At 37.1% G+C, this 20,932-nt stretch overlaps 1 protein-coding gene across 2 annotated transcripts in view; it reads right to left on the minus strand.

Annotated features, from left to right (window-relative positions):
- Positions 1-20,932, minus strand: part of LOC126094765 (scoloptoxin SSD14-like) — a 452,119-nt gene that overhangs the window by 13,555 nt on the left and 417,632 nt on the right. For both annotated transcript variants that reach the window (XM_049909319.1, XM_049909328.1), the window contains 3 exons: positions 20,329-20,529; positions 8,022-8,253; positions 7,746-7,936 (listed from right to left, as the gene is read on the minus strand). In XM_049909319.1, coding sequence (XP_049765276.1) covers positions 7,746-7,936; positions 8,022-8,253; positions 20,329-20,529 — 624 coding nt within the window. The remainder of the gene's footprint in view (positions 1-7,745; positions 7,937-8,021; positions 8,254-20,328; positions 20,530-20,932) is intronic.

Here is a 20,932-nt window from a genome sequence, read left to right on the forward strand (position 1 = left end):
TAAATGCTCAAGGTAGTATTCAGATAATGCACTTTAAAAAATTTCACTGGATTCTTTGTCCCTGCCACCTGTTATGAACGTTTGAGTCTCCCATTCTATATCTGGTAAATTAAAATCTTCAGCAAAAACATTAACATGGTCGGGAAATCTACTTGAAATATTTTCCAAATTTTCCTTCATATGTTCTGCCAGAACAGCCGCTGAGCCAGGGGGCCTATAGAGACATCCAATTTCCATGTTTGAGCCTGCTTTAACCATGACCTTCAGAATTCATTGATCAGCAAGCAGCAAGAGGAATAATAGAACATAATGATAGCCCATGGGGTGCAAATGCCATCATTGTTCCAAAAAATTACTGTATAGTACTACGAAAAACAGATTCTATTGCAATTCCCATTACTTGAACACGAAAACTGCCACTGATGTGTATTACATCCACAATATTACAGATACATTGGACAACTTATGCCAAGGCAGGTGTTCTTCAGTGACGGACTATGAACAGCATATATGTCACTCAGCATGGGTAAATGCCTTTTTGTGCAGATGGAATTTAACTACCTCATGCATGTAATTATTGGGTGACTTCTTGACACCATAAACAACAATTCAGTTACAGTAGAGCCTCATTAATCCAACCTCAGATGGTCCCTGCTTGGTCCAACTGTCCCTGTTTGTTTGCATGACTCATCATCTGCGAGATGGATCACTAGGCCATTGATTGTTGATAGGTGTAGTAGTTCGATGAGTTTTAGTATGAAATAACTTCTTTATAACTCAGTCAATAAATGTTATTGGGTATGTATTTGTTTTATAAATTAATGACAGTGTTCCTTTTTCACATTAATGTGGGTGAAACTACAGCGTGGCATCAAATGAACATGAACACATGACGCTGTCTTTGGCTGAGAAATTTAAATTGCTTGAAAGATTAGATAAGCCTAGTCTCTTTAAAACACTGCAAGTGAGGTGGGCATCGGTGTAAGAACTGTTAAATACTGGAGAAAAAAATAGGAAAACCCTTGAAAGCCATAAAAACCAAGATTGATGATGAGAAGGGACTGAAAATACCCAAGACTTTGCAGAAGCCTAAAAGTGAAATTCTAGCTAATGCTTTGAGGGTCCAGTTCAGCAGAAGAGAAAGCACTGATATTGCATGAAAAATTAATGGAAGAAATGAAAATGAAAGGTTTACCATCAATGAAGGCTGGTTACATTAGCGGAAAAAAAGACATGGCAATCAAAATGTAATTATTTCCAGGGAGATGCTGTCTGCTGATGAAACAGCTGTCAATTAATTTGTTCTGAAAACTGAAAACTTAATTAAAGAGCTTAATCTGACCAAGTGCATAACTTTGCCATGTCTGGCTTAAACTATAAAATATTTGCTACAAAAACTTTGTTGCAAAAAATGATTCTGTAACAGTTACAAAACTAGCTTAAGATAGAATAACTATTGCTCTCTATAGTGATGCTAATGGCAATCACAAGATACTGTGTCATTATGTTGCAGATCAATAAAAGCATTCCTCTGATAAGCTGACCCTTTTCATGTTCCAGCCATGCTCCCAGCCCCATGGGGGACAGATTATTGAGGTTCTACTGTGCAATCACTCATAGTCCTACATAATTATTATCAAAATTTCATCAGGAATTCTGCTGAAATTGCGAAAAATTAAATCATTTATTAAGGCAAGGTATAAAATTTGGGTGGGCGACAGAGTGCTGTAATGGGACACCCTCCTCTAACATTACCTCTCTTTAACAGAAGTAACTGATACCAAAAATATTTTTGAATCTTGTATAGGTGAACATTATCCCAGATATTTAACTAAATGAATTTCATAAGATTTTGTATATGATGTATTATATTTCAGGCTAAAATCTATAAAAAGAAATTACTTTATTACAATAGATATGTATTAACTCTGTAAGTACAGTTAAAATCACTCTTCTTTTAGAAACATTTGAACTTATGAAATATGTGGCATACTTAAAATTCCTATTATTAATTGCATAATCTGGCAATATTTATTAAATTTATTTCTGGACTCATTTATAAAATAATGATATATCTTGGTGAGGATTGTTCTTTTCTAAAAAAAAGTTTGTAAACTCTTTTTGTTTTGTAAACTCTTTGGAATATAGTCAGTACCACAGAATGAGTGAGTAGTGGGCAAGCCTCTGATGAAATCTGATGTGTTTTTAGGTTTAGCAACAACAATGTAAATTTCTGTATTAAAGTGGAGATTGTAAAGACAGTGTGACATAGAAAAATGGGATAAAATAAAAAAAGTCATAGAAACAGAAATTATGCAGAAGGCTTACTTCATCAGTTATCATGTCATCTGGAACCCACAAATTCAAAAATTACAGCCTCAAGAATCTACCCCAAGACATGACGAACTACAGTCAACAATGAGAAAATAAAGATAAGTTAAAAAGTTTATTTGTAAATCTTACTCCACAAAGCGTATTAAAAGAAGTTAATTATTGTGAAGAAACTGAAACTCTACTGGTGATGTGTGGGAGGGTAAGATTACAGTGTCAAACAGCATTTGAAACATCGAAACAAGTATTGATATCAGATCCAGTACTGATATTTCCTTATTTTCATGTGATCCCAGCAGCAGTGCAGTTGGTTGAATTTTGAGTTAAAAGGCAGATGATAAAGAACACCTAGTAGCTTATGCATCCAGACAACTGAACAGGGTGAAAGAGAACTACTCCATTACAGAAAAGGAGATGTTAGCAGTTATTTACAGAATCAACTATTTTCGCTGCCATTTGTATGATCAACTAATTTGATTGTTGGGATTAAAATATCCTTCTAGAAGACTGATGAGATGGACACTTAAACTGAATGAATTCGACTATGAAGTCTGCAGATCAATGAACAGACCACACATGATAGTTCTGGCGCATTCAGGGATGAGATTTTTAAAAAGTGCATGACCACATTTTAACAAGTTATGGCAGTCACAGAACAATGGAGAAATTCTGATAAAGACTAGGAGACTTGATGTGGAATAATATGTGAAAGACTGCACACCATGTGTGCAGGGGGCTAACCTTAGTCATCATAAAATTATGTTACAAAGGTTACCGGATGCATTGAAACCTTTTGAAATGATTGGACTACATATTTTAGGCCCATTTAACATGACACCAGGAGTGAATAAGTATACATTAACAACAATAGATGATTTATCATGGTATATAGCAGTGATAGCAATTCCAGACCAATAAATTAAACTAGTAGCACAAGCAAAGGTAAATAGTTGGATCCTTCATTTGGTGTACTGGATACCATAAATACTTAAAAGTGTACAAATTTTGTGTCCAATTTAATGAAACAGCTGTGTCATTTTCTTCACATGTGAAAACTCTGAACCAGTCCTTTTCATTCACAAGCAAGTGGACAAACAGGAAGGGTGCATAAAACCCATTTCTAAAATGTTAAGCCACTACAAAGATTGGGATACATACCTTGAGTTCAGGAGCTTTGCTATTTGGGGAGCAAAATAACGGATGATGGTTGAAGTAGAGAGGATATAAAAAGCAGACTGGCAATGGCAAGGAAAGCGTTTCTGAAGAAGAGAAATTTGTTAACATCGAGTATAGATTTAAGTGTCAGGAAGTCGTTTCTAAAAGTATTTGTATGGAGTGTAGCCATGTATGGAAGTGAAACATGGATGATAAATAGTTTAGAAAAGAAGAGAATAGAAGCTTTTGAAATGTGGTGCTACAGAAGAATGCTGAAGATAGATGGGTAGATCACATAACTAATGAGGAGGAATTGAATAGAATTGGGGAGAAGATGAGTTTGTGGCACAACTTGACCAGAAGAAGGGATCGGTTGGTAGGACATGTTCTGAGGCATCAAGGGATCACCAATTTAGAACTGGAGGGCAGTGTCAAGGGTAAAAATCATAGAGGGAGACCAAGAGATGAATACACTAAGCAGATTCAGAAGGATGTAGGCTGCAGTAGGTACTGGGAGATGAAGAAGCTTGCACAGTATAGAGTAGCATGGAGAGCTGCATCAAACCAGTCTCAGGACTGAAGACCACAACAACAACAACACCTTGAGTTCATAGTCTCGAAATAAAACTCAAAGTCCATACAAGTACCACTCTCTTGCCATATCAAGTGGTTTTTGGCAGAAAGGTCTCACCACCCTTCAACATGATAAAACCCAAACTTGGAGCTAACAGTGAGTCAGTAAAGGAATTTACAAAATGATTACATAAAGTCTGGCAAAGACAGAAGCAAGCCAGCACAAAATCCTTAGAACATCAGAAACAGATGGAAAAACATATAGGGAAACTGCTGCAGTATAGAATTGCTCAGTAGATACTGATAACAAACCCGTATACCCTTAAGGGTAAAACTAAGAATATTTAAACCAAGTACCATGAACCACACCAAATCAATGGAGTGACTTCATCTGCAAATGTGATGTTACAATTGCCAACAATTTATGTGAGTAGAGTCAAGCCATTCACATGAGTCATGGGTGCATTGCTACAAGTCACATCAGCTGTCCCAGTAACAAAGGAAGCATTTAATAAATTTAGGAACCAGTTACCAAATGACAGTCAGATTGCACACAGTGTACCTTATACATGAGATTAGGAGATACATAGTCTCTGATGGTTTTTTTATGTTGTTTGTAGAGTTATTATGTACATTCATTGCCTTTATTCATGGCTTGACTTTTTTTGAGTTCATAAACATTTTATTTTCATCTCTTATTACTTTTATGTTGTAATTTCATGTACTGATACATTCCATGACCTTGGAGGTTTGCTACTCAATTTGGTCCTAGTGGACTTGACATGTAAACAAATAAATACAAAATGGCAAGAGTTGTTTTTCATGCAGTTTTGGAAAGGCTGTCATTACACCCAGCTGGCACTGAGCCAAGCCAGGCTTGATCACAGTGTCACAACCAGAATGCTAGATGGGTAGGAGAGCCGATACTGCAAATATCATGGCACACAACTAAGATCAATGCCAAACATCACTTGAGTGATATGTCTGAACTGCCAATTCAGCCATATGACCTCACTTTGAAGGGAACATAATGCCATTCTGACCACACTGGAAGGTACTGTAACAACACACAAATCTTAAATAAGAATTTTTGTAGCCCACTGACATTGTAGAAAGTGCTAAGCAGAAGAGCTGAAAGCCCCATCTGAGACCTCGAAGTGAAGTGCTGAAAGCTGATGAGTCATAAAACCAGGCCACATTCAGTCATACTCTTCAAGGGATGGTGTCATTGCCATCAAAAAACTGCTACAGATACAAATACTCAAGGTCCTGAGCCCTTTCCCTTTCCTGTTGCAGTGAGCCAACTTCAGGGTGGGACCTGTGTTGTGCTGACTACTGCAATAGGGATAGCTGAAATTTAACAATGACTAAACAAATATTGTGGGGGGAAAATAATTCTGGTGACTGCTGAAAATTTGTAGTATATTATAATTATGCTGATTATGAATCAGAATGTTAGTACAATACGCAGTCTGCATCTACAAACACAGATAAAACCTCATTCAAACAAGATTATACTTAATGGTGATAATTTAACATTTTCCCCTAAAATTTGATTCTTCTGCATTCTTTTTAGTTTTGATAATGGAAATGCAACAATTTAAAATGATTTTCCAAATAATGGAAGTCCAGGATGTAATGATGACAGTATTATGAACAGGATAAATTGCTACTCACCATATACTGAAAATGTAATAAAACTGAATGCCTACAGCCATTCTTATGATGTCTTATTATATGGCTACCAGTTTTGGTGCTTCAGTGCACCATCTTTAAGCCTTAGCTGATGCTCACAGGGTTAACACCATCTGTATACACAATGCATCAGTGGCCAAAACCTATAACTGGTTTTCACCGACTACCTGTAACAGTGTGCTGTCTCTCCAATCAACAACTAGTTTATGGCTGAAGAGATAGCTTCAATATTAGAGGCAGTCTGCGAAAACCATGTGGGGGTCCCACCTGCTTTTATTTATTTGTCGACTGATGTTTGTTGATTGTCCTCAGTGTCTTCATACTGCATTGCTACACTGGCTGAAAAATGAGTTGTGGATTCCGACACTGACTACTTTAAATGATGCAGCCGATAGATGCACAGTTACGTTTTACAGTACTTTAATTTTCACTTTACACAACCTCCTAATAATACACAGTTATATGTGTATGGCCAATGCACTATTGGTTAAATTTTCCATAAGCTTTAATAATAGTTTGCAGGCAAAACTCCTCATACTGCTACAACAGTTTCTTGTTGAACATCTACGGGCAGTAAAACCTAACCACAAAGTTCACAGTTCTTGAAGAATAATCAGGTACATATGCAGCAGACATTGTCACTGTTTCTACACCCGGCCTAATTGTTTAACACTTATTCCACAGTTAATTTGAAGCATTGTTGTTGTTCTAACCAGCACAGGTTACTCGTCTGAAACTTGGCCTTGAACTGATTGTCTCGTGACCAAAAATTGGGCCCTTATATATCATCACAATAATTGGTACTGGAACTACACATTGTTCAAAGTTAAATTTAACTCATTAAATTAACCGAATGCATAGAAAAATTGTGCCTCTTTAACAGTTTCTTCTACTACAAAAGTTAGGTCAAGTTATTTGTTTAAATCATGAAATTAACAACTATAATTATATAAACAACACTTTTGACAAAATGGTTAATTACTTTGAAATAAATGAAGAACTGGCTTTTGTAACATGTTTCTGACTAGAGCAAAATAGGTACTTTGAGATTACTAGCATTTTATCTTCCAAATGTTTACAGTTATTACAGAATTTATATTTGTTTATATGTAAACAATAGAATTTAAGTTATGAAACAATTACTGATTTCGCCCCATAATGAAAAATACTAACTAGGCATAGTCAAAATAAATTAGAAAATCAATTACATATATAAAACTAAGCACAAAATTAGATCTGGTGTTATATTCTTTGAAACTGAGGGCCAACCTTTTTCTTTTATGAAAATACAGATTATATTCGCATATGTTAATGTTAAATAGTTAAAAGTAACAAAACAAATTTAAGGAGGCAGACGCGAAAACAAGAGGGGAATTAAAATTATTCCCAGCTTGCTTTGTCACAACCAGTTATAGATGTTGGCCACTGATACATTGTGTATACAAATGGTGTTAACCCACTCTGTGTCAGCTAAGGCCTGAAAATGGTGCACTGAAGCACTGAAACTGGTACACATATAATGGCATCATAAGGATGGCTGTAGGTGTTCCATTTTATTACACAACTGAACGGCCAAAATCCCTCAGGCCTCCAATCACAAGGATGGACATACAAAAAAATATAGTGGAATGATGAGTCGCAGACAGGCACAACAAAAAGACTGCCAAAGAAGTGAGCTTTTGGTTAAAATGCCTTCTTCTTCCTTAGAAAAAATGCATCCACCCACCTATCCACTCACACTTACTCACACACACACACACACACACATTTACACAAATGCAACTCTCACACTTTACCACTGTCTGCCTGCCACTGCCAAATTCAAGTCTGGCCAAAAGCTTCCTTGTTTAGCAGTCTTTCTGTTGTGCCTGTCTGTGACACAGCATTTCCACCTTATGGTGAGTAGCTATCTATCCTTTTCATAATATTGTCATTAAATTAATTTTTCACATTTTAAGGAACTTGAACTTTTCAAAAACCTTATTACATACGTTAAATTGATGGTACTTGTGACAGAGACAGCATCTCCATTAGGTGCAATGACTGAAATATGTGCTGTCCCATGATCATCAGGTTGACTCAACACAGCTCCATAGTGTTCCGGGTCACTGTATGTTTCAGTGTCACTTATTTGTGCACGTATACTTTCTGCATAACTTCTTGATGTTAAGTTTTTAACAATCTGTGAATAAAGAAAAAAGAGATTGCAATGAAAATGTTATCAGAGTTGCCACAATGTAATAGCAAACTTTTAGTCAAGCACCAACCTCTAAAACACTCTCATTAAAATAGGGATCACCTAATTCTGTCCTTCTGCCATACCCATATTTAAAAGCTTCTGTGATACGCTGATATGTTGTGATCTCATCGGAGGTAGGTATATAACCATCCAAGATATTCAGCATAAATACAAGCAAAGGTCCTGATCCAGGTAGGGGAGATGTATATAGTGTAATGTTACCATCCATTTTAGCAGAAACTGGGGGCTCCCAAACAACCCTAAGAACAAGGGAAGAAATTATTAGTAAAATAATTGAAATAGACCTTTTAAATCACTTATCTTGCTGTGATTGGTTAAAAATTAACAAAAATAAATTATGCTAGTAACAATTTATTTGGGTTTCATACGAAAACCATAAACTTCCTATTCTGAATATGAAAGACCAAAATTAAAACTATAAAAGAAGTGAAGATCAATAAACAAAAAGTGGGAGGAGTGATAAAGAAATCTGATAGCCAAGAAAATGAAGAAGTAAAGATGCAGGATAGGCCACAAAAATACTTTGGTTAACTCCAGCCTTCCAAACAGATTCACTCATTGGGTCATCTCACACTGGTGGATTCCGAGCTCTTGAACTGATACACAGAGGTTTACTGTTCTGATATCCAAGTATGTTTATGAAAGAATAGAACAGACTTGATATCTGTTAGCAATTAGCCACTCCTCCCCTCCCTTTCCATTCTCTTATTTTATTTTATTATTTATTTACTTATTTATTTTTTTAGAAATGAGTATTTTTTCTGCCTCGGCTGTTATTAGATGTTTTTATTCAAGTTGCAATTTCAGCCTATCATCCAATATCAAATGTTAGCTCATTATGACGTGTCTCATTGCATAATTGTTCCTTATAAGAGGATACTGTCCTTCTGTCAAGCATATTTACACATTTCGTGCATAATAAGACAGGAATGTTTGTCATTTATATAAAAGGATGTAGCACTTCATGTTATACTTCTTACTGAATTCAGTCATCTGCATTATCGATTCTCACAGTGCATCCACTAGGAGTGACATTTGGCAGCAAAGAGTCTGTCTATCGTTTGTGCCGTATTCCCGCAGTTACGCAGGGTCGGCATGGTTAATTGGATTTGGCAAGGTTAGTTTAAGGGGTGGCTGGATGCTCTTCCTGCCGCCACCCCATATCCCCCAGGACGGAATTAGTGTACCCCAACTGTCTGCGATAATCCATGGAAAAGTGCGAATGTGTTCAGATGTCCGTAAGCTGTGTAACTGAGGCAGGACATGGGGACCAGCTTGGTATTCACCTAGTAGGATGTGGAAAACCACCTAAAAACTACAACCAAGCTGGTTGTTAATCCACTGGGCGGATTCGATTCGGGGACGGTGCGCATGCCCGAGCCCAGGAAGCATTGCATTCAGTGCTCTCACCTAACTTGGCAGGTTGGAAGCAAAGAAAGCACATGACATAAATCAATAAGAATTATTATGTGAACTCATCATCATCAGTTTTCTGCTATATTAGCAGAGGCTTTGCCTCTCCATTTTCTGTGATCCATTGCTTCCTTCTTAAGGCTGCTGCATGTCCATCACATCATCCAGTATCTGAAAGCTTTTCTTTCCTTGCTTCCTTTTCCCTTCTACATACCCTTCTAAAACTGTTTTTAACAGTCCACCATTCTTTCTTAATATATGCCCAATCCAATTTCTTTTTCTTCTTTTTATTACATCTAGTAACTGTCTTTTCCCTCCTACTCTTCTCAGTACCTCTTCAGTTTTTACTATGTCCTTCCAACTTATTCTTTCCATCCTCTGCCATGTCCACATCTCAAAAGCATCCAGATTTTCTCTGTCTTTCTTCCTCAAAGTCCATGTTTCAGCACCATACATAAGAACACTCCACACAAAACATTTTATGAGTCTTTTCCTCAGTTCCCTGTCCAGACTGCTGCAGAAATTCTCCTTTTCTTATAAAATGCCTCTTTTGCCATTGCTATCCTTGTTTTAATTTCTGTGGTGCACTTCCAGTTGGTGTCTATCCTGCTTCCAAGATACTTAAAATGTAGCACCTGTTCTAATATTTCTCCATTCAGCATAATTTTTATTTCTTTATTTCCTCCTAATGCCAATACTTTTGTTTTCCTTTTGTTAGTTTTCATTCCATAATTTTTTCATTAGCTTCAATGGTGTCCACTAAATCCTGTAATTCTTTTTCCCCTGTGGCTAGAAGGACCATGTCATCAGCAAACCTCAAACACCCTACTCTTCTTCCTTCAATTTCTACTCCTTTGTCATCTAATGAGCACTGGTCAAACATATTTTCCAAGTAGAGGTTGGAAATGGTAGGTTATGGACAGCATCCTTGTCCTGCTCCTTTTCCTTGTCCGATCCAGGTTTTACTTACTCCTCTTACTTTAACTGAGGCTTTTTGATTAAGATATAATGAGTTTACAAGTCTTCATGTGACCTACTACATCCTTTTATATAAAAGACAAAGATTTCTGTTTTGTTATGCTTGCTGATTATGTAAACATGGATGATTTGACAACAGCGTCCCCTTAAAAGGAATGATTAAGCATACGTACACTTCACACAAAATTCCTAGGTATATGGGTGGATGAGCCCTTGAGAGGGGAAAAGCATATAGAGGTTTTGAGTAAATAACTAAGTAAATACTGTTATGTGCTAAGAATGCTTCAGGAATGTTGCAACACTGAATCACTGCTGTGTGCCTATTATGCTTGTATGAACAGTTTGCTTAGATATGGCGTGATCTGGGGAAATACAGGTATGCCAAAACAAGCTTTCAAACTTCAAAAAAGGGCCATTAGAATAATGAAAGGGGTTCCCAGTAGAGTGTCATGCAGGAAAATATTTAACAAATTTAAAAAATGTCTCTTCCTAGCTTATACATCTAAGAATGTGTTTGCTTTCTGAAAACTCACCAGGAATTTTCAACATTAAATAATCAGTTTCATAACCATGAAACAAGGAACAGAGATTATTTTCACAGAGACATCCACAAAGGAGCGCTCTACCAAAAAAGGGTAAACTACCAGCCCAAAATACTTTTTACTGAATTGCCTGCTACAATAAACAAAATTAAAGAACTTCATAAATTTAAGGTAGACCTTAAACAATTTTTACTAGCACATAGTTTTTATAACGTTGAAGAATATCTGAATATGGAAAAGTAATATTATTTATATATACTGATATAAAATATTTGTATTTATTATCAAAGTTTTTGAAACAAATTAAATATAAGAAATTATATTGTAATTGACTACATCCATACAATGTATATTGTTAACAGATGAAAACAGAGATTGATTGATTGATTGATCGATTGAAAAGAAAATCTCAAATGGAAATAGGTAACTGTTAATGAAATGGCAAGAGTTTCAAGTAAAAGAGAAGAAAAGAAAGACAAAGTATACTAAACTAAAGCAAACAATTGAGAAAAACCTTCCAGAGGCTTTATGAAGGTACAATGCAAATCTGATACGAGAAACAATTGAGAAAAGAGTATGTTGGTAGCCATTACATTTCAGCAGTGGGAGACTAACAGTACAGAGAATCAAGAGATGAATTAGAATCACAGAAAATTCATAGTGGAAGTAACAACTAGTGAAACACAAAATCCATTCAAGGCACAAAGAAATAAAAACTATTCAAGGTACAAAGAGAAAGAAAAGGGACCTGGAGATGGTGTTTCTCAATAGAAATCATTAAAGGTGGCAAAAATTAATAATAAATGAACCTGCAAAATTATATACAGAAATCCTGCAGAGGAAGACATTCCCTAAGAATGGGAATTATACTGTAATTTTCAAACAAAATGAAACAGAGGATGCATAAAAGCTACAGACATATCATCCCTCTTCCATAACGCACAATGTACTTTCTAAAATCATCATCAACCACATGGAAAAGACAGTGCATTTAAACCAATCCCAGGAACAAGCTGTCTTTAGAAGGGGATATTTTGGACTGTTCCAGTCTCTTATTTTTTATGGACTGCTGGAATGGGAACACACTTCACATACGAGGGTTGGAACTTAAATAGTGGCAACTATTTATAACGTACAAAATAGATACAGGTTTCAAAGTTTTACTGACCTTGAAAGTAGTCAGCAGCATTTTGTATAACCCACTGCCAGTGATGTGAAAGTCATAGGATACTCTTAGCAGTACCAGTTGTGTTGACAGTTCAAGTGGCATGGTCTATTGCCTGACAAATTTGTAGCAGTTCTGAAGCAAATACCGTGATGTGTTTCCTTCAGTTTATAAATCGAGTTGAACTTACAAGTGTTTAAGTCAGGGGCATGCAGTAGGTGGTATAGCACTTAGCAGCCCCAGCAGTCAAACAAATCAGAGGCAGCTTGCACTGTACATGCTTGAGCATTGTCCTGCAAAACAATGGTGCAGTCCTGCAGAAAACGTCATCACTTCTGTCATGGTCATATGTTCTGTTCCAAAAATGAACAGCATAGAGACAGAAGTGATGACACTTTCTGCAGGTCCGACCATCATTTTGCAGGACAATGCTCAAGAACATATAGTGCAAGCTGTTACTGATATGAAACTTCCTGGCAGATTAAAACTGTGTGCCCGACCGATACTCGAACTCGGGACCTTTGCCTTTCGCGGGCAAGTGCTCTACCATCTGAGCTACCGAAGCACGACTCACGCTCGGTACTCACAGCTTTACTTCTGCCAGTATCTCGTCTCCTACCGGGCGTGAGTCGTGCTTCGGTAGCTCAGATGGTAGAGCACTTGCCCGCGAAAGGCAAAGGTCCCGAGTTCGAGTCTCAGTCAGGCACACAGTTTTAATCTGCCAGGAAGTTTCATATCAGCGCACACTCCGCTGCAGAGTGAAAATCTCATTCTGTTACTGATATGTTTGACTGCTGGGGCTGCTAAGTGCTATACGACCTACTGCACTCCCCTGACTTAAGCCCTCATGAGTTCAACTTGATTTATAAACTGAAGGAAACACTTCATGGCATTTGCTTCAGAACTGCTACAAATTTGTTGGGCAATAGAACGCACTGCTCGAACTGTCAACACAACTGGCATTGCCAAGAGCATTCTGCGACTTCCACATCACTGACAACAGGTTATACACAATGCTGCTGACTACTTTGAAGGTCAGAAAATCTTTGAAACATGTGTATATTTTGTACGAGCTGTAAATAATAAATAGTTGCCACTATTAAAGTTCCAACCCTTGTATAAGCAACATATAGAAAATTTAATATATATATATATATATCATAAAGGAAACATGTAGGGCTGGCTAAAGAGATCAGTGTCAACCTCTGTTTGGAAAACTTAAGGTTTTTGTTGTTATCTGACACTGTCAAATAGAGAGACAAGTGATCTGTTAAGTTGAAATGTGTGGATAAAATATCCTAAGCCAAGATCACAAAAATATCTTTGTTGGTAACTAGTTCCAGCTCATTGGTGAGACATCTTTGGATAAAAAATACAGAAAACTGCATATAAGAGCTAAACAACAAGATACAGTTAATAATTTAATATCCATTATATGATACATGCCAATATAAAATTATTGTTTTGTTCAGTGTGTACCAGCCTCCAGGCTTTACACATCATCATAACCTGTTGAGCTGAATTGTTCTTATTAAATTAAAGGATCATGAAGTGTTCAGTGCATACCAACATCCAGGCCTTACACATTGCCATAACCTGTTGAGCAGAACTGCTCTTAAATTAAAGTATCTTGAAGGCATGTACAAAATGGAAAATATAATATATTGTGACAAAAAATAAACATGCACAAAAGTATATTTGGTAAGTGGTATAAAAATGAATATCTTACATAAAGTAGAATGTTGTCATTGGTTAAAACAATTTCTAATATTGGCCATTTATCATTTATAGATCCTCATTGAGGTACCTTCCTTTAGGAATGTGGATGCACTCAACGATATGTCTCAACTGTGATATGACTTTCAAAATGATGGAGCACAGCAATCAGTTGTCCTTTTCTTTCAGGTTTTATTAAAGCAAATATAGATTTTGGCTAGTGCCTAGCCATTACCAGTGCACTATTTCATAGTTTCAGTACATGTCCTCATATGTCAGTCCCCTTTGGTTTGGGCTTCTGTCACAGTTCATTCAAGAATATGGTGAAAAGAAAAGTTGCTACTCACCATACAGCAGAGATGCTGAGTCGCAGATAGGTGCAACAAAAAGATTGTCACAAATAATAGCTTTTGACGAGTAAGGCCTGTGTCAGAATTAGATGACAATACACACATACACACTCACACAAACACAACTCACACACATGACTGCAAACTGAGGCAACTGAGGCCACACTCAGTGACTTGTGACAATCTTTTTGTTGTGCCTATCTGCGACTGAAAATCTCCATTATATGGTGAATAGCAACTTTCCTTTTCACAATATTGTTACATTCCATCCTGGATTTTCCACATTGTTTGAGTTCATTCAAGAACTGTAACAAAAGTCCAAACAACAGGGGATTGAAATATGAGCTCATGTATTGAAACAATGAAATAGAACATGAATAATGGCTAGGCACTACCTGAAATCTAGATTTGCTTTAATAAAACCTGAAAGAAAATGATGACTGATTGCTGTGCTCCATCATTTTGAAATTTATAGATCCAGTGTACTTATTTCCACACTTGTATGTTAATACAAGTGATTGACAGGGGTGACAGTTACATAGTCCATTAAGTGGCTGTAAACAAGACATCTTGGAAGTACTAGGGTTGTCAGAGAGATGCTTTATATGTAGCATCATGGTTACATAAAAAAATCATGACAACTGAAATTCGGAACATAATTGTGCTAAACTTATGTAAAGTTCTTTATTATTCATTAAAGTTTTAGCACCCAGATATTAAACCAAATACCAGGTCTGTTCAGAAATTTCGGAGCATTTGTAATCTTGTGCCAATGGTGTGTTGGAGCAAAATGTTGTTGGCATCCCTGCACACACCTGTGTTTAATATGCAACTGCTGGAAGTTTCATTGTTGTATGTCTGTTAGTTATTGTTGAGTATGCATTGAGTAGAACGCTGTGTCACACAGTTTGCAATTTTGAGATGACAAAGTTAGTGGTGCAACACGTCTGCATAACATTTCATAAGACACTCAAGGAAACCTTTACAGAGACACATCAAATGATGCAGGATGCCTACAGTGACAAATGCTTAGGCTGTACCCAGTGTTATAAATGGTTCACATGGTTTAAAAATGGCTGAATGGAATGCAGAGATCACCCTCGCTCAGGACGCCCTTCGGCATCTACCGACAATGCTCATTTCAGGAACGTCAACAAAATTGTGTATGCCAACTAAAAACTGACTGTCCAAGAGATTACAGAAGAATATAACATTTCAGTTGGATCATGTCGTGAAATCCTGACACAGAATCTTGTAATGCATTGTATTGCCATGAAGTTCATCCCATGGCTCATGATCAGAAAGACCTTTGCCTTGCAATCTGTGAAGAGCTTTTGGATAGCACAAATGAAAATGAGGAGTTCCTTAAGAGAATCCATAACTGGTGGCGAGGCATGGGTCTATGGTTATGATGTTGAGACCGAGGTTCAGTCAACACAATGGGCTGGGAATGGTTCTCCAAGACCCCTGCTGTCAATTGTTCATATAAACACACAGGTATGGCAGTATGAACACGGGATCTAAAAATGATAAAGGGGCAACATCAGAAATTTTTGTAACCAATGACAACCTTTTACTTTAGGTAACATAATAGTTTTATACCACTTACCAAATATACTTTTTGTACAGCTCTATTTTTGTCATGATCTTACATATTTTCCAGTATATACAAGCCCACAAGATCTTTCAGTATAATAAGATAAATCCAGCTCAACAAGTTATGACAATGTACAAAGCTTGGTGGGTGATATACACTGAACAAAATAATAATTTTATATTTATAGGAATCATACAGGGTGAGTCACTAACTATTGCCAACTAGAATAACTCTGAAAGTATGATAGTAGCTGAAAAGTTTGTGGGACGAATGTTGCATGGGACAATGGGGGCCATAATATGACATTGGTTTTTTGTTGCTAGGTGGGGTTGCTTCAGAGATATGAAGGTCAACTTTTTTTTTTTTAATGAGATGCTATAGTTTGGTACTTATTTTCTGATAATGGGCATCGAGATGAATCCAATGATGTGTAACAGTAAGGTCTTTGAAGGTGAATGAAGGTCACAAAGGTGGCTGAGCATCCTTTTATAGAAGGTGTTCAAAATGATGACCATTGGTATCAATGCAGTGCTGCAATCTTCTTATCTTGGACTGACTGGTATTCCTAATCAGTTTGGCACTTATCAAAGCACATGCTCTGACAGTTCTCTGTCGTGTATCATGCAAATACTAAATATTCGCCAAATACAGCGTATCCATCTAATGTGCCATTGACATGTAAACACCATTTGATGGTTTTGCAGTGCAACACTAACAGGAATGGTAAGACTAATATCGTTGAATCAACTGAATGTGAATGATGTATTCCTTCAAAGAACAAGTCGATATGCATCTCTTTTATGGAGAAAGCCAATGAAATTCAGTGACAGCTAGAGAATTATATGCTGAAAGATATCTTAAATGTACTCACGCTACACATCATACATTTAAATATGTGTATGATGAATTGAGAACAATTGTATCTTTAATGGATTGGAAACATATCCGGCAAAGGAAAGTTACTAATGAGGAAACAGAAATTGGTACTCTTGCCACTGTGGTTCGAGATCCTTATGTTAGTTCACGTCAAATCCCAAGGGAATCGAGCACGAGCCAGAGTAGTGTTGTTCATGTTCTGCATCACCGTAAATATCATCCTTACCCTATCAGTCTCCACCAAGAATTAACTGGTACAGATTGTATGCATTGCACTGAATTCTGCCGATGGGCTGAACTTCAGATTCAGAGGGACAACACATTTATTAATTTCATTTTATTTACTTATGAGGCTACATTCACAAAGCATAGAAATGTTAATTTGCATAACATGCATTATTGGACAACTGAAAATCCATGTTGGCTGCAGCAAGCTGCATGCCAAAAACCATGGTCGGTTAATGTATGGTGTGCGATTCTGGAGGACAGAATTATAGGCAACTATTTCATCGAAGGAATTTTAATGGTAGGAAGTACAGCATATTCCTGCAAGAAATATTAGGTCTGTTATTGGAAGAAATACCTTTAGGAACAAGGAACAGAATGCGGTATCAACACGATGGGTGTCTGGCACATTTTTCGCTGACGGTTAGAAATGAGTTGCAGAGACAATTCCCAGATCTTTGGATTGGATGCGGAGGAGATGTGTCGTGGGCAGCTCATTCACCACACTTGAGATGCCTTTGGATTTTTTGTTGGGGGGGATTCGTAAAAGACATTGTTTATAAAGACATTCCAACTATACCTAAAGATATGCGTGAGAGAATTGTCAGAGCATGTGCTTCGATAAGTGTCAATGTGATAAGGAATGCCACTCAATACATAAGAAGAAGATTGCAGCACTGCATTGATACCAATGGTCATCAGTTCGAACACCTTCTGTAAATGGATGTTCATGTCACCTTTGTACCTTTGTTGACTTTCAAAGACCTTACTTTTACACATCATTGGATTCATCTTGATGGCCGCTGTCAGAAAATAAGTATCAAACTATAGCATCCCATCTTCTTAAAAAAAAAAGGTGATCCCACCTAGTAACAAGAAACCAATGTCATATTATGGCCCCCATTGTCCCAAGCAACTTTTTTCCCACAAACTTTTCAGCTCCTATCACACTTTCAGAGTTATTATAGATGGCAATAGTTAGTGACTCACACTGTATAATGGAACTTCAATTATTAAATATATTTTGTTATTGTTCACATCTTTTATACATTTTCTGTATTTTAGGTCTGAAGATGGCCCATCAGATCTGAAACTAGCTATGAATAAAGATATTCTTGGTGATTTTGACCTAGGATTTTAACTCATACAAGAAAACTTAAGATACTCACAGTTGTACTTCCGTACATATATCTCTCATTCCTTCCTTCCTTTCTTTTGCCGTTTATCCAACCAACACTGGGTTAGGATTTGTACGGTATATTCCGGTTTCTTAGAAAACAAACCATACCTTTATATACGCTATTATTACGTGGGGTCACCATCACTCCCAAAGGCATTTTAAAGCTACCGCCAGCCCCTTGGGTAGGAATCCATTTCCTTCTCCTTTCTGCATCTAGTATAATCAGACAGTCAAATGTCACATCATTTTACAAACTTTTTGCACATCTTGTATCTGAGTTGGGATGTGGAAAACTGCCTAATATCTACATCCAGGCTGTCTGGCACGCTGTCCTCCCATCATCAACCTGCACGATGGACTCGAACTAGGGCCAGAAGTACCTCCTTGGGCCCTGGAGCAGGCACTTTAAAACACTCAGCTATCAAATGGATTTACAAATATGTCTCATTATTATACTTAAACTAAATGTAGAAGAACTGCACATAAGAAGACACATCCATCAGCACAGCCCTAGATGCCAAATGAAAACTGGTGTTCCAAGACCCAGGCTGGTGAAAGCAGTCCACCTACCAGAGTTAGCTCTCTAAAATCTGTAATAAATTACTATCCTCTGATTGGTCCATGACTGGAAATTATTTCAAAGAAAACTGTATAGCTACAAACTCATATTACAATGTTACCTAATTTTTTTATGTACAGTGTGTGAACTTGTGAAGTTAAAATTCAAATTCCGTGACTAAATTTCAGTAATTATGTATGCCTGTAATTAAGAATAACTACATATGTCTGTAATTATGTACAAGAGATGAAGCTTATTCTGTTTCAGATATGGTGAATGGTGAATAAAAATTGACAGACTGGTATAGCACAATGGGCCATCTGTAAGTTGCACATGAAATTACAGAATGTAAGAATGAGGACAAATTACTGCTCCTGCAGAGGTCTGTAAGTTATGAGAAAGCATATGACTCAGTTTAAACCAAATATTTGCTGCCAATCGATAATAAAAGAGGATTTTAGTGTAAGACTCTACTTGCTTTTTTGTTTCACCTTGCAAGCTAATGAAAGATGAAATCCATAACAAACTGCAGTATGATCATGGATTGACTTTGATGAGATCAACCACAATGAGTAGGCAGCCTTATTGTCTAAGTGTGAATAAATGTTATCCAGCGTTAATGATGCAGATATTTATGAGGAATTTACCTATCATACCCAACTTTTCCTTAATACCCTGAGCACAACTGCATTCCACTAACCTATATCAAAAGGGCTCTCCAAGAAACAATGATAACTAAGACACAAAGGAATGACAGGCATTGGCTGTGAGTGGGCATTGATTGAAATCAATGGGGAAAATTGAGAATTTGCACTGGACCAGGATTTGAACCTGGGTCTCCTGCTTATTAGGCAGATGTTCTGACCACTAAGCCACCTGGACTCAGGGGTCATTGCAATTGCATGGACTACCCTAGCATGCCTCCCGTCAGATCAGAATTCTCTGCTTATTCACACACTACTACTGTAGCGCCCCTTGCCCTTGATCCTCATTACTCATGGCATTTCATCAATTCCTGTAAGAGTTCAAGCCTGGTGTGCATCTGCACTGAGGAGATTATTGGCTACCTTGCCTTAATTATATATATCCAAAAGATCAGGTACCATACACATACATAAGGTGCGACAGCCAGTGACCCCTTCAGTGCAATGCACACCAGGCTCGAACCCTTATGGGAATTGGCAAAATGGCATGAGTAATGAGGATATTGGCCAAGGGGCACTACAATAGTAGTGTGCGAACTAGTTGAGAATTTGAGTCTCATGGGTGACATGTTGGGGTAGTCCACGCAGTTGCAATGACCACTGTGACTGGATGGCCTAGTGGTCAGAGCACCTGCCTAGAACGCAGGAGACACTGGTCCAGTATAAATTTTCTACACACACACACACACACACACACACACACACAACACACACACAACACACGCGCACACACAATGATAACTGCATTAACAGGTCATTATAAATACAAAATGCATTTTTAAAGTGTATTTGTGTCATGTCAAACGTAAAGCAAGACATGAGAAAAAGCTGTAAAATGAGAAGAACAGTTACATTACCAGTGTCCTTAATACAATTATTTTTATGGTTACATGATTGCCAGAGCTAATAAACAACACTTATGTTTAAGAAGATTGAAGGAAACCTCCACTTATGACAGAAGGGTAATATTATTTCTCTAACTTAAATTGAATTGCATACATGAACATACTCATAATCCCTTAGGTCTTCCATTGTCATGACTCCTCCAAGATCTTTGACATCCTGAATAAAGTTCTCACCAAGCGAGCCATTATAGAAAATATCTATACCATATTCAGCAATTTTTATTAATGTTTCACCTAAAGTAGGTCGTTTCAGAATGTCACCCAGCTGCCACACATTTCCAGTTTCAGGATTGATCAAAAGTTCACTGCAAAATAATTTTCATTGTCTCATTATACAAGAATATATTATGTCCATTTTCTGTTTATTCCTCATTCAAAGCACCAGGTACAACGCCTCCATTTATAAGAATATTAATTCATTATAGCAATATGCCAAACTAAGGGTAATACACCAGACTAAGGAAATGTAATTTTAATTGAAAATAAGTGCATGACTATATACAAGGTAAACATTAATAAAACCAACAAACTGCAGGACAGATTCCTGACAATAAATGGAGGAAAAAAGGTCGTATGAATATGTGTCTGAAATGCATTGTTGCCATGGTGGATGGCGCTGATGAAAGACAGTTTCTCTGACCATGTGCCATGTATTCCTAGTGTGTTGCAAGCTGTGTGATTGACATAGCATTCTGTAAGCAGCAGAAT

This window comes from Schistocerca cancellata, chromosome 1, assembly GCF_023864275.1.
Source record: "Schistocerca cancellata isolate TAMUIC-IGC-003103 chromosome 1, iqSchCanc2.1, whole genome shotgun sequence".
NCBI classification, from domain to species: domain Eukaryota; kingdom Metazoa; phylum Arthropoda; class Insecta; order Orthoptera; family Acrididae; genus Schistocerca; species Schistocerca cancellata.